At 41.1% G+C, this 27,580-nt stretch overlaps 2 protein-coding genes across 2 annotated transcripts; one reads left to right on the top strand and one right to left on the bottom strand.

Moving 5' to 3' along the window:
• Positions 1-227: 227 nt before the first annotated feature.
• si:dkey-191c17.2 (uncharacterized) lies at positions 228-2,216 on the top strand. Its single transcript, XM_014171432.3, has one exon. It carries the CDS (start codon positions 241-243, stop codon positions 1,036-1,038), a length of 798 nt encoding a protein of 265 aa, XP_014026907.1. The 5' UTR covers positions 228-240; the 3' UTR covers positions 1,039-2,216.
• Positions 2,217-2,607: 391 nt separating this feature from the next.
• LOC106585539 (zinc finger and BTB domain-containing protein 34) lies at positions 2,608-26,055 on the bottom strand. Its single transcript, XM_014171858.3, has 2 exons — positions 25,193-26,055; positions 2,608-11,406 (listed from the first exon to the last, which is right to left on the bottom strand). The coding sequence occupies exon 2, from the start codon at positions 11,371-11,373 to the stop codon at positions 9,850-9,852; it is 1,524 nt and encodes a 507-aa protein (XP_014027333.1). The 5' UTR covers positions 11,374-11,406; positions 25,193-26,055; the 3' UTR covers positions 2,608-9,849.
• Between the last annotated feature and the right edge of the window lie 1,525 nt (positions 26,056-27,580).

Below are 27,580 nucleotides of genomic sequence, written 5' to 3'. Positions count from 1 at the left end.
GCTTCAAGCTGAGGATCTCTGCTGTAGAGGTAACAAAACTCCTGCAACCATATCAACCCAGAATATAATTTAGTATACTTTAAAATGATAATTCCACTATCACAAGACATATATTTGTCCATTTGTAACATACACTGAATCTGCTTAAAACTGGCATGTAATCTGTGCTGTACTATGAGATGGTGCACCACTGATTTCTCTTATACTCAGAACCTCTTGGTGTGGCTCTTGCTTTGCTAGATGTTGCTGCACAGACCACTAGCAGGAACAGGTGAAGAGGAGGGACCCCAGGGGTCCATCAGAGTGAACGTGGAGATGCAGTACAAGCTGGGAGAGAAGACCGAGGCACGGCTGCAGGAGAAGGGGGCATGGTGTATCGAAGAGGTCACCATTAGAGAGCATTACTACGACACAGAGAGCTTCCACCTGGCTTCTCAGCAGACCTGGTTAAGCAAACAGGGCAGTCAGTGGAGAATGATCATAGGTAACAATCCATACTCTTCCAACAATATGCCACCAGAGCCAGAGAATCAGGCTGCTGGCTCTGGATGTCCCTCTACAGTCTGGGGAGAGGAGCTATGTGTGGATAGAGATGAAACAGAAGGGCCAAAGGGCTGTGAGGACAACCCCCTTTCTATTCCAGAGATAGGACAGATCCAGGGCCAGCCCTGTCCTCCTGCACCCCAGTACAGGGAGCTGACTGGCCACACTCCCATCATCCAGCACCTGGCTCACTGCTTAGGGGTCCCAGTGAGAGAGCAGGAGAGCTGCAGCAGCACTGAGGCCATGAAGGCCTTCCTGGAGCTGGCTGGTATCCAGAGTTATGGCAGCTGGACAAGGGCCAGGAGGCTGGAGTACAAGCTGCCTGGTGATGACTGCACACTGGAGGTGCAGAAGAACCACAGCGTGGGAGGATCTGCAAACAATGAAACTGCACTGCTGTCCATGAGGGCAGACATTTTACATATTGGCCATGAACTGGAGAAGATGGAAAAAGTAGCTGCAGAGCTTGACATAAGGTCCTTATCTCCCAACTGACCACGTGTATCGGTTATCTAAGCGTTTCAAACAGAAGTTCATGGCAAGAGGACAAATGACCCAAATTATTAGATGTTTATCTAGGTTGGTGTCTAATCTATGTTACAGTTTAGGATCGTTATTTTCACCGTATGCAAGCCATCATGTGGATGTTGTTAGTAGGCCCACCTACGAATGATAACAGCATGCACATGATGATCAACGTGTTGCATGATGCACTTGCTTTTGTGTTGCGCGAGAAATTATCGCAATGCCTGTGGATTAAAAAAAAGTCAGTAGCTAGGTTGACATCCAATTTGCGACAGATTTTCACGCGAATATTCTAAAATCTACATAAAATATTTTCCCACCAGAGATGTTTCCATCAAACTGACATATTGTGGATAAACGTCTGTGAATGATGACGTAGAGCACATAAAAATACCTTTTGCGGTTACATTTCCTATGTAATAATGAAAAATAAAAGTTAAATGGGTTCCCATCGCATTTTCAACACAACTGATGGGTTTTGTCACAAACTGTTGCGTTATATAGCAAACGTGCCCACTCTGGCCTTGGGACGTGCGCTCTAGCCAACACCTCACATATACAGTACGGGTAGGTTACCCACATTTAAAGGAGCATCAAGCATATCAAGTATATCAAGTGCACTTTCACCTCCATGTGAGTTTGTTATGTTCTGTTAATTACTGATGTCCCCTTTAAGAACGGAGCGCCCTTGGTCATGCGCAGTCTTTTTCTCTGTTATTCTTGTACTAACTAGTTCTAGTAATTGTGAAGCTACAGTTCACTTTCTTGTATTCGGAGTCTTTCTTGTTATATAAATTAGTAATTACAGCTAAGACACTACAACGTTAATAGTGCTGCTTGGCTTCTCGAGTCGTATTGGGAGGACCACAACATTGCGTGACTTCAAGTTTATTTCGATATGGTTATTCTATAAATATGAGCATAAAGTTGTTTCCACTGTCATTTCTCGCATAATTCATTTACCGACACAAAAAGATTCCACCTTGTCGAACGAACAAATTGTCACTACCATCAGCCAGGTAATGACTTTTCATGCATCAGGTAATTCATCCTCATGAAATGGTTGGATGGAAACCTGGCTAGTGAGAGTGACTGCTTGAAATCAGTAAAACTGTCTAGTAGTCTTTTTTTCTTTTTTTTTATGTGTTTTTATCTTCGGTAATGTAGCTAGTGTTTGTGTGCAACATCAATTTTAAAAAAATTAAATGTTATGTCACATGCGCCGAATACAACTGGTGTAGAAACTAAATTGTAAGCGGAATAAAATAAAATACACAAGAATGGAGTTATATTCAGGGAGTACCAGTACCATATCAAACTGCAGAGGTACGAGGTAGTTGATGTAGATATGTACACGAAGGCAGGGTAAAGTGACTATACATCAGGATAGGTAAGAGTAAAATAAACAGTAGCAGCAGCAAATGAGTGTGTGATGTCCCTCTGCTGGCCAGGTCGTATCTGCAGTTTCTGCATCCAACAATCTCACCTACAATGTGCTCGCCTCCACCTTTAGTACAATCAAATTACTGGACAAGAGAGTGCCAAATGAGCATCTTTATTTTACAAATAAAAACACATTTTCTATTGACATTTCATAGTATCATAAAAAAAGCAATTTACAAGCTTAAGAAACAAAATAAAGCAGCACAGAATGATCATGAGTAAAATATAATTTGAATAAATATATTTTTCATGCTATAAAATAAATTCAGAAATGGCAAGTTAACAGTTAAAGCATCCGCTCTAGCTAGCTTCATTTACTTCATCATTGTACAAAACAGTAGAGTTGAGGTTCACAGTTGGGTTGTGTGGTTGTATGTAGAATGGACTAGAGGCAGGTGGACAGACAATGGGCCAAACTAAAAGGTCTCCCCTGTTCCTCAGCATTGAAGCTCGTCACATGCATGCAGAGCGGGAATGGAAAACATGGGTTCAGTGAGACCCTTGAGGCAGAATGTTTGGGAACCACTGAATGAGGATTTGTTTCCCCACCTGAAGATAAGTGCACGTTGAATTCTACACACGAGCTGTATGCCCAGAGTGACCACTTTATAACACTAGTATAAACCCTGAGTTCTACTTCGTTTTTTGCCATATGACCACATACTTAACCAGATAGCACAGAATGTCAGAGACCAAGGAGTTTCACATCAAAGAGAATGAAACAGGTCAGTCTAAACATTTAATTAAAGCAGCACTGACCACTTCCACTCTGACCCGCTAAAACTATAGTCTCAGTACTCGAGGGGAAAGGGAAGACCTTGAAATTTTAGCATGAAAACAGATTGCCACTCCCACTATGTGGCTGTGCAGCCCAAAATCCCTTTCAGTATTTGACACAGACGGAGGTGCAACTTTAAAACCAGTGCCCTTGGGGTTTGACGGAATCACATGTTTTGCTTTGCATTTCAGTTCACTGATAGTTTTAGGCTTTGGATGCCTACTTAAAAGACCAGCAATACCAGTCTCAACTAATGAGCATTTTCACCTAACCGGTCCAAAGATTCACAAAATATATAAAAATAAATCTATATCAAATTGTCCTCGACCTACTTTAGTTCTACAGCTCCCTGACATTCAGAATTTGTTTGAGAAGTGAAAGGCCAAGAACTAGATTAGTCTCATTGATACCAATATATCCCCTTTAAAAAAAGGTTATTGCTTTTGTATATTACACAGTGGAGAAAGGCTGAGAAGCTATGGAAATCTATATCAGTGTTCATAAACTACCTGAAGTTAATCAGTTTTTAAAAAAGTAATCGAACGAGCTGCAAATTCAAAAAGTAGTCCAACAGCCTTCCCTGTAAACACTTCTGGCCCACAAATATCACTCCCCCTGCCTTTAATATGAATAGTTTTGAACAAACAGAGTGAATGCAAACAAGTGTCAGGTTCAGTTGGTTGGTGAGTGTTGTGGCATTAGTAACTTAAGTTTATAAAAGCATTTAAACAAAATTACCCCTCCATCCCCCTATAATGTATATATATGCATGTATATAGTCTTTTGTATATAAAAATCCATAAATAACCTGACCAGACTAAAAGCACCATTTAAGGGGGGAAAAAAAGGTCCCTAAAGATAAAGCAATCCCTTAAAAAGGGGAGACTAGGATGATATATCCCTCTGGAACATGAATGTATCAAAGACAGGTTATGCTATTTCTAAGTACATGCCAGATGAGACAAAAACAAGAACTAATGTTAAGTTCCAAAAACTGCCATCAGCATTTCTAAACAATTTTGTGGGTGAGTGATGTGCAATACAGCTATAACCGAGCACGTTTGCACTTTTTTTTTTACCTGCTCATTCTCAACAAGCTGTCCCCCTGGCCAGATGTAACAAAATTAATCTTGAGAGGGAAGAGTCTAGCTGTACTCTCCTCTCTCTGAGACTGAAGGAGATCTTAGATTGTCCTCAGTGCTAACAGAAAGGATACAGTACACATACAAAATAGCCTCTGCAGAGAGGAACTGAACAGCTCATGACTGTGATTAGATGCCATGCAAGTCACGATATAACAAAACACAATCCATCACATTATCAAATGGATACAAGTATCAAAAAGGGTCTGATGACAAGGAAATGGTATGGCTGACTGAAAAACGAGGTGCCCTTTACCCTGCTAACTTAAGAGAGCAACATGGGCATGTATCTCAGACATGATTCTGTGCCTATTCCCTTGTAGACATTTAATTTTTGCATAAACGATAACATTTTTTTTTTTTAAATCCGAAGAAAATCAACAGTACTTTATCAATAGATATACCTTGTCCTCGATCCTTTTATTCTTTCCATTGAAGGCAGGCACAAAACAAATGTCTACTGAAAGTGTCAGATGCTTTATATCCACAGGGATATACAGTTAGTTTGTATGGCAAGGCACAGATCAAGATTCAAAAGCTTATTTTTCTTTAAAATATTTCTAGGATTTGTATGGTTGGCATCTTAAAATGACAATGAAACAATCTCAATTTTAGTACTTATGGCTTCATACATTTCTTTCATGATATGACTATCATATCTGGCAACATCCTGTGTGGGATTCAACTGCATTGTGTTGTAACAAGATCAGTTGGAAATAGCAAAGAACTGGGAAAAAAAAGTATTATCTAGAATACTCATCATGCCTCATCAGCCAAATGTATAGACATACCTTTGGAGAATTATCTACTGGGATATCTTCGATTTGACTCCTGGCACAATAACCTATTAAGGACCATATTTTTACATGGTATACTGAACAAAAATATAAATGCAACATGTAAAGTGTTGGTCCCATGTTCCATGAGATAAAATAAAAGACCGCAGAAATTTCCCATTAAAAAAAAAAAGAAAAAAAAAAGCTTTTTGTGTTTATGTGCACAAATTTGTTTACATCCCTGTTGGTGAGAATTTCTCATTTGCCAAGATAATCCATCCACCTGACAGGTGTGGCATATCAAAAAGCTGATTAAACAGCATGATCATTACACAGGTGCACCTTGTGCTGCGAACAATAAAAAGCCACTAAAATGTACAGCTGTGTCACAACACAATGCCACGTCTCAAGTTGATGGACCGTGCAACTGGCATACTGACTGCAGGAATGTCCACTAGAGCCGTTGTCAGAGAATTCAATGTTAATTCTCTATCGTAAGCTGCCTCTGTCCTTTTAGAGAATTTGGCAGTACATGCAACCGGCCTCACAACCCAGACCACGTGTAACCACGCCAGCCCAGGACATCTACAGCCGGCATCTTCACCTGCGGGATCGTCTGAGACCAGCCACCAGGAAATCTGATGAAACTGTGGGTTTGCAAAAGCGAAACATATCTGCAGAAACCGTCCCAGGGAAGCTCATGTGCGTCCTCACCAGGATCTTGACCTGACTGCAGTTCTGCGTCGTAACCGACTTCAGTGAGCAAATGCTTACCTTCGATGACCATTGATTGGCACGCTGGAGTAGTGTGCTCTTCACGGAAGAATCCCAGTTTCAACTGTACCGGGCTGATTGCAGACCGCGTGCATGGTGTCGTGTGGGCCAGCGGTTTGCTGATATCAACTTGGTGAACAGAGTGTACCGTGGTGGGGGTGGGGTTACGGTATTGGCAGACAAGCTAAGGACAACAAAGGCAATTGCATTTTATCAATGGCAATTTGAATGCACAGAGATAACATGCTTAAATACTGAGGCCCATAGTGGTGCTGTACATAATTCTTGGAAGCTGAAAATGTCCCAGTTCTTCCATTACCTCACCAGACATGTCACCCATTGAGCATGTTTGGGATACTCTGGATCGACGTGTACGACAGCGTGTTCCAGTTCCCGGAAATTCCAGCAACTTCGCACAGCCACTGAAGAAGAGTGGGAAAAAATTTCCACATGCCACAATCAACAGCCTGATCAACTCTATGCGAAGGAGATTTGTCACACTACACGAGGCAAAACGGTGGTCACACCAGAAACGGATTGGTTCTGATCCACGTCCCTACCCTTTTTGTTAAGGTATTTGTGACCAACAGATGCATATCTGTATTACCAGTCATGTGAAATCCATAGATTAGGGTCTAATGACTATTTAAATTGACTGATTTCCTTATATGAACTGTAACTCAGTAAAATCAAAAAAATTGTTGCATTTATAACTTTGTTCAGTGTCGATTCCCCATTCTAAATCAGTAGGGGGACAGAGGGACAGATTCAATAAGAGCAGGGTTAAGACTTTACAGAGATGGTTCTGCAAATGTGCAGAGTGCATTACCACACAGAACATAACATAAATATCCAAGACTTAGCCTAGCAGGCATTCTGACAGAAAAAAAATAGATTGTGGCTGACTTTGGACAACACTGTCAAGCATATGTTCTGTTGATGGAGAAATACAAAAATAAAACAAAAAGGGAAGGCCTGTCACTGATCAGCAACAAGACATGGAGACAGTGAATCAGATAACTCCCTGAATCACAGAAGGGTCCTTTTGGTTGTAAACGGAACAGTTTCCAACAGCATCTGGTAAAACAATGAGCCAACCACCTGTGTAGTGAGCATTCAGTGGAGAAAAGACTGCATTAGTGACCTAACGTTACACAATATGGAAATACATACAAAACTGCACAATACCAATATGAAAACAAAATCACAGCAAAATAATGAAACCAAGTTCCGCCAAAAGCAAGGGGTTGGTAATGTGATAAAAAAAAAAAGATGCAGAAAACAACCCAAAAAATAACAAACAGGCATAGTAAATGGTGTTGCTACATTAAATGAAGAGGAAATTATCTTGCCCGCACCCATCTGGACCTCCGGGCTTTTCAGGACATTTCTCTCTAAATAGTGAGCCTGCTAGCTCCTTGCAATACTGTAATTATGGTTTTGTGTGTTCATGTGTAAAAACTAAAAGATAACAGGATACAAGGAAGGCAACTCACTGCTGAAATAGCAAGTCAGTAAGCTGAGGGGTAATGGAGCAAAATTACTGTCGCCAAAAAGTGCTTTTAAAGGATCAGCTTTCCACCTGATCTTAACCGCATCTACCAAATAAAGAGCTTGATCTGGGCTAGGACGTTAGAGCAATAATTATCAGAATTTAGGCCCATATTATTAAAAACTACTGCACTTAGAAGCATTTTCACCCAATATTGAAATCCCGTTCGCCACCTAAACTATGCCATGGCATTGTGCATTGCAATGCTTAGCCATGTAATGCAATATACATCTGACAAACATAGCCTACCTCCCATCCCAACCATATTGTGTGCATTAGTGACTTATGACGATGTGAAAAATGGAATCTTTAACAGAAGTTGTGAAATGTGGTCAAATGACATTCATCCAACTGCTGAGCCCTGAGAGCCCAGCTAATCTCTAAACAAGCAGAGCACCATCACCGATGCCAGCAGTGCCCTTTCATTATTATTTACCAAATAACGCTGAAAAGGCTAGCTACCAATCTGTTGTCAAATGGACTTACACTGACTGATGCAGTTCTAATTTGATCATTGGACTTAGTCTTTTTTTTAACAAAATAAACTGATGGTCACCAGTCACCACTGCTCTTAAAAACATTTAAAAATTAACATAGGCCTAACTGCCACTATTGTACTTACAAAAAGTGCACCATTACTTTGGTTCACAACCCTCTACCCTCTGTCCATCAAACTCTTAATTTCTAATGAAGCATCAATGAGACTACGTACTTTCCCATTTTATCCCCTCATCTCAACAGTTACGTCTGATCAGGGGCAGAAACAGTAAATGAAAACAAGAGAGCAGAACAAGAGTTGTCATGAAATGGAGTGAACAGAGAAATGCCATGACAAGATGGCGGATATTCCCTTCTTCTCCCTGTTTGCATACTATGAGCATATTGATTCTATGCACAGATCCAGGGCAGCGCTGCGCCTGCTGTGTCAAGCTAATGAGGGAAACTCTGCACTGAGCATCATCTCCACACAGATTAAAAAACAGATCCACATAAACAGGTTGAGAATAATGAACTAAACACCATCAGAATGGAAGACACTCCAATGACTTCACTGTGTCAGGCTCAATCATTGATCCCATGTCAATTAATAGATAGAATCACATCTGTAAAACACACCGTGGCCAACTGCATGTGACCTTCACTGGGTAAAAAAGAGCCAGATAAGTGGAATCTGCTGTCTCTATAGATCTTGGCTATAGACAGTGGAAATCATGTAATGTATTGTGTTCTATTATTGTACTCTATCCACTGTCCTTGAGCTTGCTCAATGCAAACACACAACATACTTAATATTTCTTATACACCATTATAAACTGGATGGTTTGAGCCCTGAATGCCGATTTGCTGAAAGCTATGGTATATCAGACCATATACCATGGGTATGACCCCTAAAATATTTGTAAATGTTCTAATTACATTGGTAAGCAGTTTATCATAGCAACAAGGCACCTCAAGGGTTTGTGGTATATGGCCAATATACTCGCGTTGCGTCGTGCGTAAGAAGAGCACTTAACCGTGGTATACTGACCTTATACCCCACCTCCTCGGGTCTTATTGCTTAAATATAGCAACTCCTTTCTTCGACCACATTACATCCTTGTTGACCATGAACTGATGGACAAGGTCCAGAGTTCATGCAACCAGCAAGGAACATTAGTCTACAGTATCAAGGCTTTGTGTTGAGACTGAGGATTGTTCTGCTTAAGAGTTTGGCAAATATAACACAGACTCTAAAACAAAACTGTTTGTTTTTTTAAATGGAAAACACTTCTGTTCCTGTTAGGTTCTTAGCTATGAGGTAGAACCTGGTGGAGTTTCATAAAATACTGTCTGTTATGAGTATGTAGTTGTATCATGAGGTATTGAACAGATATGTCACATGAAGCTTTGCACTTGCAGAAAAATAATTCCTTGTGAGTAAAGTGACCACCTTCGGCCACATGTGCAAAAACAGGTCAGGTAAAAACTTGTGACAAGCAGCAGAGCTTTCATATTATCAATTATTGCAACATGCCTATATTACTCTGTAAATATGTTTAAAAAACATGGAAAGATTAAAGAGAAAACAAAAACAACAAGGAGGCCTTGATTATTGAGGCCACCTTATCAATAGCAAGTTGATTTGCCTTCCTTTTGAAATAATCTATTTTTAAAAAGCACCCTTTTCTTCTCTTCTTCTATGTTTCTACTTTCACTAAAAATGGACAGGCAGAAAACCTGAAAGTACAAGGTAGGTTCAACATTTGAAGGAGCCGCTTCCAAAAGAAATCCTAAACATAAAAAACATGTTAAAGCTTCCTCAACCAGAACAGGGGCCTAAAAATCACACCTGGACGCCTGGGCTTCCTCAGGGCTACACTTTGAGCTCTCCTCCATGTCGGTTGCCGGAGCCTCCTCAGCATACTGCGTCTCAAAGGCCATCCTCTCAGAGGCATCCTCTGGGTCTTTCTGAACAGAGCTCCCCTCCGTCCTCTCTGGAGAGTCCATGTGATTGGTGCCCTCTGTGGCCCCCAAGTGCTTCTTCCTCAAGTGCTGGTTGAGGGTTCCCTGGAAAGGGAAGCACTTGCCACAGATCTGACAGTGGAAGGGCTTGTTGTCCGTGTGGCCGCGGATGTGGTACTCCAACTGGTCCTTGCGAGTGTACTTCTTGCCGCAGAACTTGCAGACGAAGGGTGTGATTCCCATGTGCAGGCGCATGTGGCGGTCCAGGCTGCCCTTCTGATTAAAGGACTTGCCGCAGTAGATGCAGAGAAGCCTCTCATTGTAGGGGTACCACTGGCTGCGCAGACTCCGTTCCTGGACGTCATTCTCAAAGCCTGCTTGACCCAACACTGCTTCGCTGCTGTCCTCTGCGTTTCCTGGTTTGATCTGACTCAGGATCTCTGCTGGGACGGCTACAGGTGGGCGCTTGGCTCTGGCCCGGCCGCCCCTGAAGCCACTGAGCATGGAGCGGGAGGGGCTGGAGCTGCTGAGGCTCACGAAGCAGGGAGATGACAGGCCTGAATAAGTGTAGCCAGCTGCATGGATGACAGGACCATAGGAGCCCACACTGACAGCCAGCACCTGCTCTCCATCCACCAGCTCTGTGTGGTAGCCATCGTCGCCTGCCGAGGAGCTGTCGGAGTAGCTGGGCCGGTCCGTCTTTTCCAGCTTCACATGCACGTCTGTCACCTGGCCATCCTTCCCAATCAGCTCCACCTGCTCAGTCTCTCCCTCCATGGCTGCCTCCTGCTCTGACACGCCGTCACTGCTGCCTCGGTCTGACTGGCCCTCCTCCTGGTGCCGCACCCTGCCATGGCCTTTCCCTGCTGCTAGCTCAGAGCGGGCCTCTATGCTGTGTCTGGAGTAGTACGGGGGGGAGATCTGTGTAGGGTTGATGAAAAGGCTGCTGTCTTTGACACCGTTGCGGCTGGCCTGGGAGCCTTCCTTGTCTGGGCTGGTGGCGCTGCTGATCTTGGAGTGGATTCCCTCCAGGATCTGGGTGCACTTGTCGATGACGGCCTGCATCTGCAGGAAGCTGGCTGCTGTGAGGAAGCTGATGACATCTTTGAGCTGCAGGGACATGCGGCCAGTGTAGCAGAAGGCCAGCAGCTGCTCAAACACCTCAGGGTTCTTGATGACGGAGATGGACAGGCCGCTCATGGTTCCCAGGGCTGAGTGGTCACGGAAGTACGGCGAGCTGGCCGCCAGCACGGCCTTGTGGGCCCGGAACGGCTGGCCCTGGATGTGAACGATAATGTCACATAGCTTCCCCTGCAGACGCAAGTCGTTGAGCTGGTTGAGGACGGTGTTGCTGAACTCTGGCACGTCAAACTCTATGTAGGCGCTGCCGTCATCCATCTCTTGGATATGGCTTTCCAGTTTGTAGACAACCTGGCAGAAACAGAAAATGAAACAATCATTAGGACTAAGAATCAGGATATATCTGAGAACACCTGCATGCAGTCACAGTTTAGTGACTAGTGTATTTCAAGTTTCATTTTCACATACAAAATATACAAAAGAACATTGACAGTTAAAATATCTAAAATGAACCTCAATGTTACAAATACAGTCATGGTGTGCCACAACAGCCAAATAGCAACAAGCATGCTTTATGAGCAAACTTTGGCTGTCTGTGCCAGAAATATGCCAACACTAAGAAACCTGGCTACAGCCAATAGAATTTCACATTCACACTGGCCTGAGAAAATACTGTATGCTTTCAAAATGGCCAGTACAAGTTAGACTAACCTCTCATTCTTTGCCAGAAAAAGCTTAAAAAAAAATAATATATATATATATATATATATATATATATATATATATATATAGCGTTTATTCAGATAAGAATCACCTGCGCAAAAATGTAGTGCATCTGACATATTGCAGTAATAGGCATTGACAGTCAAAGCCTAGTTCAGCATTGACCCGACTGACTCTCATGAGAGAACAATTTGGAAATCTGGACTTGAAATAAGATCCATTCAGCAGCTGGGCAATTTCACAGTAATTTGCCAAAGGAACGACTGTAGGGATAACTGCAGCCTCATCCAAGTTCGGAGATGGCGTGCAAGAGCATATTCATTCCACCCATTTCAGGATGTCTTTAGTGTTGGGAGTGCACAAGTTAAACGCACAAAAGCACTCAGAAAACAAGCAATATGCACCACGGAAAAACAACTAACGACAACAAAAAAATACAAGCAGATGTTTCATCTGGAGTGAAAATCCTCACAGCACGAACAAAGCAGGCCCTTAAACGTTGGAGGTCAGAACAGATAGACTACCATGCTGCAGCACTGTCTAACACAATTTGAAATGAATCATTAGAAGGAATATGACAAGAACTGTAGTCCTCCATGTGGAATAGAATGTATTCTAAAAGCATTTCCGCATTTTAATTACACTAGCATGTTGTTTTATGCGTTTTGGCAAAGAAAGACGAAATCTGGTTATTTGGCAAGAAAGTGGTAGCCAGCCCAGCCTAGCTGTAAATGTCAGAAAGTCACTTCGTCACACCCAGAGTAGGACTGAACACTGCTTTGTTAAGGAGATCAAAAGAAAAATGCTGTACCCTACAACATAGATGGAACTACCTTAACCACTCTCTGAGGGTTAAAAATGCAGGCCAGGGCACCGTAATTACCAATGCCATGAGGCAAATGGGAAATCCAGTGTTATGGATGTGACATTTCCACACAGAATGAGAAACAAAATGTCTATCAATTCTGTGATACATTTGTAGAACCCTATAGGGGAAGCGTAGACAAAACTACAAAATTCTAAGTAATGCCACTTTGAAGTAACGGAACAACAAAACTTACGTTATGTATGTGAGGGAAATGGACAGCCATTTTGGGGAGAATGGACACACCAGCTAAAGTCAATCTCAAAGTCTTAGGGTAAAATATTAATAGCCACTTTGAAAGTATGGCTTGGCTACACACAAAAACAACAATGATGAAAATATAAAAAATTGTCACATATACTTTAGAGAGGAAAATGTACCGTTATGCATAGAAGATTCTCTGTTATGGATGTGACGCTGTGCAAAATAACTGTTTATATATTAAAGAAATAGCCTATGCAATAACTATTCAAGATACAGGTTATCAAAGCGCACTAATGTGTCCCATCTTAAGCAACCATAAATGCACAAATGTGCTAGAAAATGCATTCAGAATTCTTTATTTGGAAAAACTCTACTTTCATTCTGAATTAGAGTGCTGCATACCTCAACAATTATAGAAATATTTGCATTTTCACAATAACACTAGAGAAATGTTATGGATGTGACATTGTGCGCTATGGATGTAACAGGGTCCCAAAAGACAGACCGCAAATGACACTGTACAAAGTTTTAGTAATTTCATTCTAGATCATGAATGTTTGATTCAAAAATGTTGTCAAATCACCTATTGAGTAACAGAATAAACATACAAAAACTCAAAAGTTTTTTTTATAAACTCATGCTTTGTGTTAATCTCACACCCTTTAATCTGCCAGCATAGGCTCTATGATACCCCCTCCCCGTTGTCCACAAAAGGACACAGGGACTGGACAACTTGACCTGCAGCCACCCAAGCCTTGTCATCCTTGGCTGGCAAGATGTCCACAAATCCTGTGTGGTCGTTTCTCCTCAAGAACTGCATTTCAACAGCATCAGAGTCAGTCTTTATCTGTTACCAATCCCACAAACTGCCTGTATATATATACACACTGAGTATACCAAACATTAGGAACACCTTCCTAATTAAGTTGCAAGTCCCCAAGAACAAAGTACACGATGTGCTACGTGATAATGCACGTAACATGACAAAGGCTTTTGAAGAATGCGGAGTCGCCAGTTTTCCATGCATGGCAGACATGTTGTGAACGAAGGTCTTTTGGCCCAACACAGCATATCTGACACAGTGGCAACAGGTAGGAAGATAGTGGGTCATTTTAAACACTCACAGCTAGCATACAGCCACCTGCAAGCAATACAGGAGCAGCTTGGAGTGAAAACGAAAAGGCTTAAGCAAGACGTTTCCACCAGAAGGAACAGTACTTTTTACATGATGGAGAGCCTGCTGGAACAAAAATGAGTGCTTGGCGTGTACGCAGCTGACTATGAGCTACCTAAAACAAATCAGTACAAACCAGTGCACTCACTGAAAACATGAACACACTCCTAGCTCCATTCAAACAACTGACTAGAGAAATAAGCTCTTCAACTGCGTCTACAGCAGACGTGATACCCTCTGTCATGGCATTAAAATGCCTGATCAACAAAACTTCCAACACAGACTGCGGGGTTAAAACTTGCAAAAGTACTCTACTTGACGCTGTGAACATGCGATTCGGTGGTATTCTCTGAGCCTCTATACTGTGTCGTCACCATGCTCGATGCTAGGAACAAGGACCGCTACTTTGATGCAGACAAGAAACGGGGTTTACGTGAAACGTTACAGACAAGATGGAAATGCAAGTATCTTGGTGCTCTATGTACTAGTGTGGACAGTGAGCGCCTTTTCAGTGCCGCTTCAAACATTGAAGAAAAAAAGAAACAGACTCTCGTGACAAAGCAGAGCAAGTCTTCTATGTGAAGAAAAACTTCTCCCAAATGTTAAAACTGTAAATGGGCAGTCATATTGTAACCCAGCCATCTAGAGTCACTGGAAACAATTTTACTAAGACCAATGGCTTTTCTATTGTTCATTCATGGCAGATATAGGTCAAGATTTTCAATTAATTTAAAAACAAAGCAGTTGTGTTTTTTTTATTTTTTATTCCTAAATGAAAGATGAGCTGTTGTAAATTTGCTCTCATTTTACTAGTCAAGTCAGTTGAGCACATTTGAAAAGTTTAAGTTGTGCCATTTCTAGCAGTTCATGACAGCCTGGAGACTAGAGGTCGAGCGATTATGATTTTTCAACGCCGATACCGATTATTGGAGGGACAGAAAAAGCTGATACCAATTAAATCGGCCGATTTTTTTACATTTATTTGTAATAATGACAATTACAACAATACTGAATGAACACTTATTTTAACTTAATTTAATACATAAATAAAATCAATTTAGCCTCAAATAAATAATGAAACATGTTCAATTTGGTTTAAATAATGTGTTGGAGAAGAAAGTAAAAGTGCAATATGTGCCATGTAAGAAAGCTAACGTTTAAGTGCCTTGCTCAGAACATGGGAACATATGAAAGCTGGTGGTTCCTTTTAACATGAGTCTTCAATATTCCCAGGTAAGAAGTTTTAGGTTGTAGTTATTATAGGAATTATAGGACTATTTCTCTCTATACGATTTGTATTTCATATACCTTTTGACTATTGGATGTTCTTATAGGCACTTTAGTATTGCCAGTGTAACAGTATAGCTTCCGTCCCTCTCCTCGCTCCTACCTGGGCTCGAACCAGGAACACATCGACAAAAGCCACCCTCGAAGCAGCGTTACCCATGCAGAGCAAGGGGAACAACTACTCCAAGTCTCAGAGCGAGTGACGTTTGAAACGCTATTAGCGCGCACACGCTAACTAGCTAGCCATTTCACATCGGTTACACCAGCCTAATCTTGGGAGTTGACAGGCTTGAAGTCATAAACAGCGCAATGCATTGCGAACAGCTACTGGCAAAACGCACGAAAGTGCTGTTTGAATGAATGCTTACGAGCCTGCTGGTGCTCAGTCAGACTGCTCTATCAAATCATAGACTTAATTATAATATAATAAAACACAAAGAAATACGAGCCTTTGGTCATATGGTGGAATCGGGAAACTATCATCTCGAAAACAAGTTTTTTTTCTTTCAGTGAAATACGGAACCGGTCCGTATTTTATCTAACGGGTGGCATCCCTAAGTCTAAATATTCCTGTTACATTGCACAACCTTCAATGTTACGTCATAATTATGTAAAATTCTGGCAAATTAGTTCGCAACAAGCCAGGCAATGAACGCAAGAGCAGTGACACAATTTCATGTTAGCAGGCAATATTAACTAAATATGCAGGGTTAAAAATATATACTCGTGTATTGATTTTAAAGAAAGGCATTGATGTTTATGGTTAGGTACATTGGTGCAACGACAGTGCTTTTTTCACAAATGCGCTTGTTAAATCAACACCCGTTTGTCGAAGTAGGCTGTGATTCGATAAGAAATTAACAGGCCCCGCATTGATTATATGCAACGCAGGACACGTTAGATAAACTAGTAATATCATCAACCATGTGTAGTTAACTAGTGATTATGTTAAGATTGATAGTTTTTTATAAGATAAGTTTAATGCTAGCTAGCAACTTACCTTGGCTTCTTGCTGCCCTCGCGTAACAGGTAGTCAGCCTGCCATGCAGGCTCCTCGTGGAGTGCAATGTAAGGCAGGTGGTTAGAGCATTGGACTAGTAACCAGAAGGTTGCAAAAACGAATCCCCGAATCCCCCCTGAACAAGGCAGTTAACCCCCGTTCCTAGGCCGTCATTGAAAATAAGAATGTGTTCTTAATCTGACTTGCCTAGTTAAATAAAGGTGTTAAAAAAAAAGTTACAAAAATAATCGGTGGCCAAAAATACCGATTGTTATGAAAACTTGAAAATCGGCCCTAATTAAATCGGACATTCCGATTAAATCGGTCGACCTGTACTAGAGACAGTAATTTTTTCAAGCAGTCAAAGCAAAAATGATGAACTGCATTTTAGTTTAAACCAATATTTCTTTCAAAGCATGTTTAAGTTTCTACATACAGTCAAGATTAGATAGTAAGAAGAGCCACCAACAACTTAACCATCTTTGTAATGCGGGGCAGCTAAAATATTTGTGTCATGAAGACCTGTTGTGCGATAAAATACATTCATGGATGTGTAATTTTTCTCATTTACAAGTTATTAAACAATCTGTTCCTAACTGAACATATACATTTACATTTTAGTCATTTAGCAGACGCTCTTATCCAGAGCGACTTACAGTAGTGAATGCATACATTTCCTACATTTTTTCTCCGTACTGGTCCCCCGTGGGAATCGAACCCACAACCCTGGCGTTGCAAACACCATGCTCTACCAACTGAGCCACACGGGACCGAACATATGACACTTTGTTTTTCCTTGCCAAAGAAAACAATATCAGAATCGGCCAAAATGTAATATCAGTGCATCCTATCTTTAACTCGTCTCCTCCCCTTCATCTACACTGATTTGAAGTGAATTTAACAAGTGACATCAATAAGGGATCATGGCTTACACCTGACCAGTGTAAGACATGGAAAGAACAAGTGTTCTTAATGTTTTGTAGACTCAGTGTACACCTCTAACCCTAGACTCAAGGATTGATACACCCATTTCATTCCCTGGTATTTGAGCTAGCTGGACTCATTCCTCACTTATCCCTACTATATCACCTTTCCTCTGAAGGGTTAACTTCTTCATTTTCCTTACTGAAATGGTAAAACAAATAAAAATCATTATTATAATAATCTACCAGTGGCACAGGGTTTGCACTTTCGTAGAGATTCTGAGACTTGACAGCTGCAGTTCACAAGCATGCGCATTGCAGACTACACAGATACAGATCAATATTGTCACTGGGGGGGGGGGTACCCGTAGATACTCAAGGAAGTAAACAAACTCAGCATGACCGGTGAATCTTTGTCATGGATTTTTAAGACCTTTATTATGTTTATGAATTTAAGACTTTATTATGCCATGTGATCACATGCAATGCTCCAGTTAGCAGAACGCATGATTGCAGTTCATATGAGAACGTGAGTACATGCGAAACAGATCACACACACAGATAAAGATTGTCCACTAGCTTGTTTGCAAACGTAAACACACTGGAAGCAGTAGGAAGGGCATGAACATTCTAACATGATCGTGTTATGCAGTGTTGCTGACTAGTGAGTAATTGATCAAGTTATGAAGCGTCCATAATGGTCACATCCGTTATGCTTAGAACGAGTACTGAAAATTAGAGGTCGGCCGATTAATCGGAATGGCCGATTAATTGGGGCCGATTTCAAGATTTCCTAACAATCGGTAATCAGTATTTTTGGCCACCGATTTGCCGATTGTTTGTTTTCTTTTTTTAACACCTTTATTTAAGTAGGCAAGTCAGATTAAGAACCCATTCTTATTTTCAATGACGGCCTAGGAACGGGGGGTTAACTGCCTTGTTCAGGGGGGATTCGGGGATTCGTTTTTGCAACCTTCCGGTTACTAATCCAATCCAATGCACGAGGAGCCTGCATGGCAGGCTGACTACCTGTTACGCGAGGGCAGCAAGAAGCCAAGGTAAGTTGCTAGCTAGCATTAAACTTATCTTATAAAAAACTATCAATCTTAACATAATAACTAGTTAAGTACACATGGTTGATGATATTACTAGTTTATCTAACGTGTCCTGCGTTGCATATAATCGATGCGGTGCCTGTTAATTTATCATTGAATCATAGCCTATTTCGCCAATCGGGTGTTGATTTAACAAGCACATTTGCGAAAAAAAGCACTGTCGTTGCACCAATGTACCTAACCATAAACATCAATGCCTTATCAATAAACAAGTATATATTTTTAAACCTGCATATTTAGTTAATATTGCCTGCTAACATGAAATTGTGTCACATCTCTAGCGCTCATTGCACGCAGAGTCAGGGTATATGCAACAGTTTGGGCCACCTGGCTCGTTGCGAACTAATTTGCCAGAATTTTACGTAATTATGACATAACATTGACATAACTCGTAAGCATTCATTCAGACAGCACTTTCATGCATTTTGCCAGCAGCTCTTCGCTGTGTTTCAAGCTGTTTATGACTTCAAACCGGGTGGGTATAATTTGTGGAACGTTCCAACAGGAATCTATTCCAAAAACTTTGGAAATAACAAGGTTGCCAAAAAACAACGCATACAAAGTTGCATAGCGGCAGAATAAGATACCGGGTTGTGAGTGGTCTATTTCATTGTGTTTTTCACTCATCACGTTTATTCCGAAAAATGTCTGTCCTCACTCTGGTTGCCTATAGACAAACATTAAGAATAAGCTACGTGGTGAGTTGATGCCTATTCGGCAGCTAGTTAGCTAGGTTTGTATGCGTTGTTACTTTGTATGCGTTGTTGGATGGCAACCTTTTACTTTACGTTTTTTGGAACAGATTCCTGTTGGAACGTTCCACAAATTATACCCACCCCTTCAAGCCTGTCAACTCCCAAGATTAGGCTGGTGTAACAGATGTGAAATGGCTAGCTAGTTAGCGGGGTGCGCGCTAATAGCGTTTCAAACGTCACTCACTCTGAGACTTGGAGTAGTTGTTTCCCTTCCTCTGCATGGGTAACGCTGCTTCGAGGGTGGCTGTTGTCGATGTGTTCCTGGTTCGAGCCCAGGTAGGAGCGAGGAGAGGGACGGAAGCTATACTGTTACACTGGCAATACTAAAGTGCCTATAAGAACATCCAATAGTCAAAAGGTATATGAAATACAAATCGTATAGAGAGAAATAGTCCTATAATAACTACAACCTAAAACTTACCTGGGAATATTGAAGACTCATGTTAAAAAGGAACCACCAGCTTTCATATGTTTCCATGTTCTAAGCAAGGAACTTAAACCTTAGCTTTTTTACATGGCACATATTGCACTTTTACTTTCTTCTCCAACACTTTGTTTTGTATTATTTAAACCAAATTGAACATGTTTCATTATTTATTTGAGGCTAAATTGATTTTATTGATGTATTAAATTAACCTGTTAGGGCTAGGGGGCAGTATTTACACGGCCGGATAAAAAACGTACCCGATTTAATCTGGTTATTACTACTGCCCAGAAACTAGAATATGCATATAATTATTGGCTTTGGATAGAAAACACCCTACAGTTTCTAAAACTGTTTGAATGGTGTCTGAGTATAACAGAACTCATATGGCAGGCAAAAACCTGAGAAGATTCTGTACAGGAAGTACCCTCTCTGACCATTCCTTGGGCTTCTTGGCTCTGTTTATTGAAAATGTAGGATCTTTGCTGTAACGTGACACTTCCTACGGCTCCCATAGGCTCTCAGAACCCGGGAAAAAGCTGAATGATGTAATTCCAGCCCCAGGCTGAAAAACTTTAGCGCCTTTGGTTAAGTGGTCTATCAGAGGACCATCAGACTGAGGCTCGTGCACGAGGGGATCCCATGTTTTTATTTTCTCTCTCTTTGAACGTAAACACGCTTTCCCGGTCGGAATATTATCGCTTTTTTACGAGAAAAATGGCATAAAAATTTATTTTAAACAGCGGTTGACATGCTTCGAAGTACGGTAATGGAATATTTCGAATTTTTTTGTCACGAAATGCGTCGTGCGCGTCACCCTTCTTTACACTTCGGATAGTGTCTTGAACGCACGAACAAAACAGAGGATATTTGAACATAACTATGGATTATTTTGAACCAAACCAACATTTGTTATTGAAGTAGAAGTCCTGGGAGTGCATTCTGACGAAGAACAGTAAAGGTAATAACATTTTTCTTATAGTAAATCTGACTTGTGAGGGCTAAACTTGCTGGGTGTCTTAAATAGCTAGCCCTGTGATGCCGGGCTATATACTTAGAATATTGCAAAATGTGCTTTCACCAAAAAGCTATTTTAAAATCGGACATAGCGAGTGCATAGAGGAGTTCTGTATCTATAATTCTTAAAATAATTGTTATGCTTTTTGTGAACGTTTATCGTGAGTAATTTAGTAAATTCACCGGAAGTTTGCGGGGGGTATGCTAGTTCTGAACGTCACATGCTAATGTAAAAAGCTGGTTTTTGATATAAATATGCATGCATGTATTGTATAACATAATGTCCTAAGATTGTCATCTGATGAAGATCAAAGGTTAGTGCTGCATTTAGCTGTGGTTAGGGTTTATGTGACATATGCTAGCTTGAAAAATGGGTGTCTGATTATTTCTGGCTGGGTACTCTGCTGACATAATCTAATGTTTTGCTTTCGTTGTAAAGCCTTTTTGAAATCGGACAGTGTGGTTAGATTAACGAGAGTCTTGTCTTTAAAATGGTGCAAAATAGTCATATGTTTGAGAAATTGAAGTAATAGCATTTCTAAGGTATTTGAATAATGCGCCACGGGATTCCACTGGCTGTTACGTAGTTAAGTTAAAATAAGTGTTCATTCAGTATTGTAATTATGATTATTACAAATTAATTAAAAAAAATAATAATCGGCCGATTAATCGGTATCGGGGGTTTTGGGTCATCCAATAATCGGTATCGGCGTTGAAAAATCATAATCGGTCGACCTCTACTGAAAATACTTATTTTGAGAGTTTGTATCCTACTTCGTAGTAACAATAACATTCAATTTGGCAAATATAAAGGTCAAATGTAGTCTTTACTTCAAAATATACACATTCAAGGTAAATATGAAAGTAGTTTAATTAGGAAATAAGCTAGTTCGCTTTTTCATGCTCAGGTTGACCTTAATATGGAATTGCTCAAATGTATCCTGTTTGAGCCACTTGGCCTGAGCAATTTGACAAAAACTGGTTTGTCTGAGTCCGTTCTCAAGCTCTGCCCTCTTCTACACATTGACTCGGTACTAGTACCCCATATATATATAGCCAAGTTATCATTATTCATTGTGTATTTATAATTACGTGTTATTACTTTTCTATTTTCTTTCTCTCTGGATTGTTGGGAAGGGCTGTAAGTAAGCATTTCACTGTTAGTCGACACCTGTCATTTACGAAGCATGTGACAAGTACAATTTTATTTCTCCCCCCAATCCATCGGCCCCTCTCCCATCTCTCCCCCTCCCGGCCCGCCTCTCTGGCAATTCAGCATGATCTTCTGTCAGCAGTTTGAGAACGAAAACACTTTCTCCAATTGCCAAGGCTTGCCAAGACACCTGTCACACTACCCATATGTTCTCATCCTGGCACAGGAGACTGAGGGGGAAAGAAGCAAGACGGAGCGAAAGGGAAAATGGAGGTGCAGTCCTACATTATTTTCACTCTGCCATCATGAGGCTTGCAAATATTGCGTGCATATTAAACCTATCAGTGGCCTCTGCCAACACTATGCATTACAAACTGAACTGAGAGCCAAGTTGAAGGGCAGCCAAAGAATGTATGCTCTGTGGCTGAGCTGAACCCAAAGGGGTGCCGGTCACATAAGCAATGCTAAAATGGACTGGATGGGAAACACAAACACTCACTTTAGTTTAGCAGGTCTGATTAAGCCCAAAATGAAAGATTCAATCTATTGTGGGCCTGTGACTTATGGCTGAACAAAAGACTACACTTCAAAGACAACCTCCAAAACCTGCCCATCAGCACTGGCAAACAAGCAAAGAATGCTTACTTCAAGATACGCAGTATTTTGCAAAACAGCATGCAGCCCGAACCAAGCAAGACATGATAGAGCAATATGAGATGGGCAACAAATAGTCTGCAGAGTGGGAGACTTCTGAGAAAATGTATTTTGTGAATTTGGAGGGGGATAATGTGTGGGGATTATCTTATCTGCCCTGGTGTGAGCAGCATAACATGCAAGCACATTGATGTATTTTAAATTTGAGCATTGGAAATAACAAGGAATGAATTAATAAATGTAGCACTGACCCACATGAAATCGGGTTTCTGGGTTGATTAAGACATGAGAGTTCCATTATCCATTAGCCTATAATCTCCTATCATCTGTGTAGCAGGCCTATTAGAATTCCCCATGCATTGGAGAAAAAGCACTGGAAGACAACACAATCCTTTAGCTACTAGCCTAATCAAAATGTAACCAACACCATGAAAATAACACCCCCACTTGGGATGTCACTACCTGCCTCGTTCTATTGGCAGGTCATCACTCTAACCTCTGTTTACTTCTATTACTGACATGGACTACTATTCACGCCATTCAGCCATTACATTTAAATGTTTTCACATTTACATAATTTAGCAGATGCTCTTACCCAGAGCGACTTACAGTATTGAGTGAATCAATATTAATACTGGTCCCCCTTGGAAATCGAACCCACAGCCCTGGCGTTGCAAGCGCCATGCTCTACCAACTGAGCTACACGGGAGTACCATGTCCATTCAATCATCTCTGTTCAGGCCAGTCCCTTTGGGTAAAGAACATTTCAATGACCAGAAACTGATAACCAAGCTGCCGTGGAATAACTGCAGCACAATTACAAGTAGCAAAGGCCTAATTAAAAAATGGCTATTACAAAATTAGCAAGGGAAATCAGGCTTTGCATAGGCCTATTTGCTGGTCATAGCCTAATCAGTACAACAACAAAAAACGACTTCCCTGTAAGTCGTTGGGCAGAGAAGTCAAATCCTTCTCTTTTACACTCACCCAAATGGAGCGCTGAGCTGCACAAATGCAACACTATGCTAACTAGCCTACTGGTAATAACTATAACTTCCTTAACCTGTTCTCAAAGACAGATGACTCAATACAACTTCAAGCATATATTTAGCCTAAATAACTACTCACCATTGAGATATCAAAACAGGCAATGTTAATAAATATGTTTTGATAAAGGAATTAAAATGAGAACCTCACATCAAGGCTATTACTGCTTTATTCAGAGCCAGACCTTCGTCTGGCTATTCCTAGCAGCTTGCCCTTGTACTGCTCAATCAACACTGATGGCAGAGGCAGACTAAAACCTTTTAAAGCTTATCCTGATGAGAACCATGACTATAAATGCAGGGTTTAATGTGTGCAAAGTCAATGCTACTCACGCACAAGGCTTAATTGGTTTGTCTCTGTATAGTCTGACAAGCCATTCAGTGAAAATATTCAGTGGTTGAGTAACTCCTATAATACTGCTGCACAATAGAACTCCCTAGAAGGTTGTATGGGCTTCTAGGGTGTTGTTTTACTGTCTTCCCTTTCATTAGAAAATAAATAAACTATTACAATGCACTGCCCTTTGAGTTTGTGGTATGGTTCTCGACCAAGTCATCGACAAAGTACTGTATGTGTATTAGCTAGTGAAAGGGACACACACAATTGTACTGTCTAACAAGTTAATATAATTACCCTTGAATTCAAGGAGAACTCAGGTGAACTGGATGACCCCAGATGACAATGCACTTTGTACTGCTGTGTCCTTACATCATGTCCATAACTAGTGTTTTTACAACATACAACCAGACTACCAGTGGTTTTATCTGGCCTTTTATCGAGGTCAGATGCTCCAAGTAAAGTTGACTACCGAAAACACAGACCCATCATGTGTTTTTTAAGCCAATAGCCTACATTTTATATTTCTGTATTACTATTACAATGTTTGTTTACAATCACTGTAGCTAATTTGCATGCTATTTAGCTAAATGCCTAGCTAACTATCAACTGACAATGCAGGAGACTAGGCAACTTTACTTGCAACACAGTAATTTAGCTAGATAGCTAGTTTATTAGTTACTTGTTCTACAGTATTTCCCCACAAATGTCACCTACCTACCTAAAGGCAATCGACCTTTCCATTTCCACAAAAACACGAACGTTAATAATGCAATAGTGCCATTGCTTTGGATAGATGCAAATGAAATGGAATGAACATCGTAACGTCATCTACCGTTAGCTACATGAACTGGGCGTTATCTTGATACACTGACAAGATAATTCTGTTGAGAAAAAGTTTGATTTGAGCAAACGTTAGCTCCAACTATAATTATTATTAGTAGCTAACAAGATAGACATTAGCTTCGAAAAGTTGCAAAGGCATTATTCCTTGTCTGTCTATCTAGAGTCGAGCAAAGTTTGCTGCCGCCCGAACGGACGTTAACGTCAGCCTGCAACAAATTCTGACAGGCTAGCTAGCTTCTAGCTGGATACATCCTACCGCATAAAAACACAAGACTGACACACTTGGGGCTATCCAAAATAAGTTAATGTTGGTTAGCCAGCTAACTAGGTCTAATTGACGTCATTTGGCTAACGTTAGCTAGCAAGCTATGTAATGCAGAACAAACCTGTGCGGGCTGAGACCATGGCTCTTAACAGATATCGAAGAGAACAGGCAAATTCCCCCAAAATGTGCTAGGCGTGTGCGTTACCTAATGTTACCCACGTTGAACAGTTAGCGCGCGCCGCTAGAGTGGAACCTTTTTCACCAAATGACACAAGCAGCAACAACGTTTTGACGATGAGGTTATATTCGATTAGTGTCCAAATCAATGTTTTTACTCTGTCGAACTCACCTTTTCCCGATCAAACGTCGCCCATTCCCCCCAGTAGCTCGCTTTCACTAGAGGAAGGCCTCCCCCACTCCAGCTGTGTCAGTAGCCGCAATTTTTTTTTATGCAACCGGAAGTGTATTATGTTTCGAGCCCGACCTGCCAATGGTTCTGCCTGGGCAGAGATTTTGATATAATGACGAGATAGCAAATATTATGGATATAATGGCAAGATGCATGTCCCTCCGCCCTAGCAATCTGAGTCGTTGTCCACAAAGCGGCACCGCGGGCTGTCAAGCTCCCGCCTATCCTTTCTTTGCATTATTGTAATCATTTTTGAATATTCGATGAGGGTTGTTGACGTCAACCGCCTATATTCAAGTACGAGAGATGCTATGGGCTGCTACGTGGTTGGTGGTGTCCAGTGCGAGTCGCATGGTTCTTGTAGGCAACACAGATGCTGATGGTCGACCTACTTTGTGAGATGAGAGTGAAGGCGGTACGTGAGGTGTCTCCTCAGCTGTTTACCATCGCTACTCTGACAGGACATGCCATGGGACCCAACTACTCTATCATCATGGACAAGGGAGCTGCCCATCGCTCTGGCAATGCCCATCAGTGGCAGGGAGGTTCTGTGTTCGAATCCAGGCTGCATCACATCCGGCCGTGATTGGCAGTCCCATAGGGCGGCGCAAAATTGGCCGAGCGTCGTCCGGGTTTGGCCGTAAGTGTAAAAACGAATTTGTTCTTAACTGATTTGCCTAGTTAAATAAAGGTTACATAAAAAAAAAAAAATGAATACACTCTTAATTATGCTAGCCTCATACCACGAATATGCATAGCCATCGCGAGACAACTCCGGTATAGTGTTTTTTTCCTCAACATTGCCGGGATGTCACGTGTCCATTCGTAACAATTTAAGTATTACGAAACTTCTATTTGATCAAAAAGACCTCACGTAGCAAATAAGCCATTAATTTTAATGTTGACCAAATTAAACACTCTCATTAACCAGGTTTGCGTTCAACTATTTTATGCGAGTAAAGTACATGTCAGATAAAAAATAGAATTACATTTTTCGGTAAACTTTCCAAATGTCGACAAAACAAAGTACGATAGACAAGGTGGGATATGTTTGTGTCTGTTCAGTGAATTATGCGAGAAGTGTCTGTGGAAACGCATTTATTCGCAAATGTTGATATAATAACCATCATTTTGAAGGAAACTTGGAGTCAACGATGATATGTTGTGTGGTCCTTCCACGACGACTCGGAATGCAGTTTATTACACTAGTACAGTTGAAATACGTTATGACGACCTTCACAGGGTGGTGAAATTGCAGTTGATGAGCATTATGCTCCTTTAAATATAGAGGGCCATATTCTGGTGACATGATGATTGGTGCTTGGCTGCCGTTTGACAAAAATAATATCGCTCGCTCTTATCCATAATCTCATAGTGTAGGTAGCCTACCCATACTGTATCATCGACCTGTTAGCTAGAGCGCACGTGCCAAGGCCACGCAAAAGTTTTTGTGAGAAGACCACCAGTAGCGTTGAAAATGCAATGCAAACCCATTTAACTTGCATGTTTCATTCGTACATTGGAATTTAACAGCAAATGTTATTTTTATGTGCACTACGTCATCATGCACATACTTTTATCCACAATAAGTCAGTTTGATGGAAACACATCTCTGGTGGGAAAATGCGCATATTGTTTTATACATATTTTAGAACATTCGCATGAAAATCTTTCGCCAATTGGATGGAAACCTAGCTATTGACCTCCATACAAAAACTCCTCGCTTGGTGAGCGAAAGAAACAAAACAACGCCATCTGCTGGTCCAGTTTCCCTGTTGCTTTGCCTCTTCCTCTCTGGTCTGAATCTGCTAGTATCGATAGCTAGATTAATAACCATAATAAAACAAATATACCTACACATGGGATAATAAAACTCACGGGGTTATGTCGTCATTATTATTATCCCGTACCTACTGCATCAAATACCTGCTAGGCACGTTTTTTTTTATGGTGACACATTTGTAGCATATCCTATCCAATTTTTTTATGTTACCTTTATTTAACCTGTAAAATCAGTAAGAACAAGTACTTATTTACAAACGACAGATTTGTACCTTGTCAGCTCGGGGATTCGATATAGCAACTTTTCAGTTACTGGCCCAACGCTCTAACCACTAGGCTACCTGCCGCCCCGATCACATTAAGGTACAACAAATTATTATCTGTTTGAGTTAGGTTCAAAGTTGTTAATCACAGTAATTAAGAAGTTTATGTGTGGGTTGTGGGATCACAAAATGCATTTCTGTACTGCTGTTTAGATTCCATCTCTATGCGCAAGCACATGGCCTATGGGGCCTGCCCTACAAAATCTATGCTTCATACACTGTT

The sequence above is a fragment of the Salmo salar genome, chromosome 24 (assembly GCF_965601325.2).
Source record: "Salmo salar chromosome 24, fSalSal1, whole genome shotgun sequence".
NCBI classification, from domain to species: domain Eukaryota; kingdom Metazoa; phylum Chordata; class Actinopteri; order Salmoniformes; family Salmonidae; genus Salmo; species Salmo salar.
Note: the sequence above shows the minus strand (reverse complement) of the source record. Positions and strands in the feature narration are given on the sequence as shown.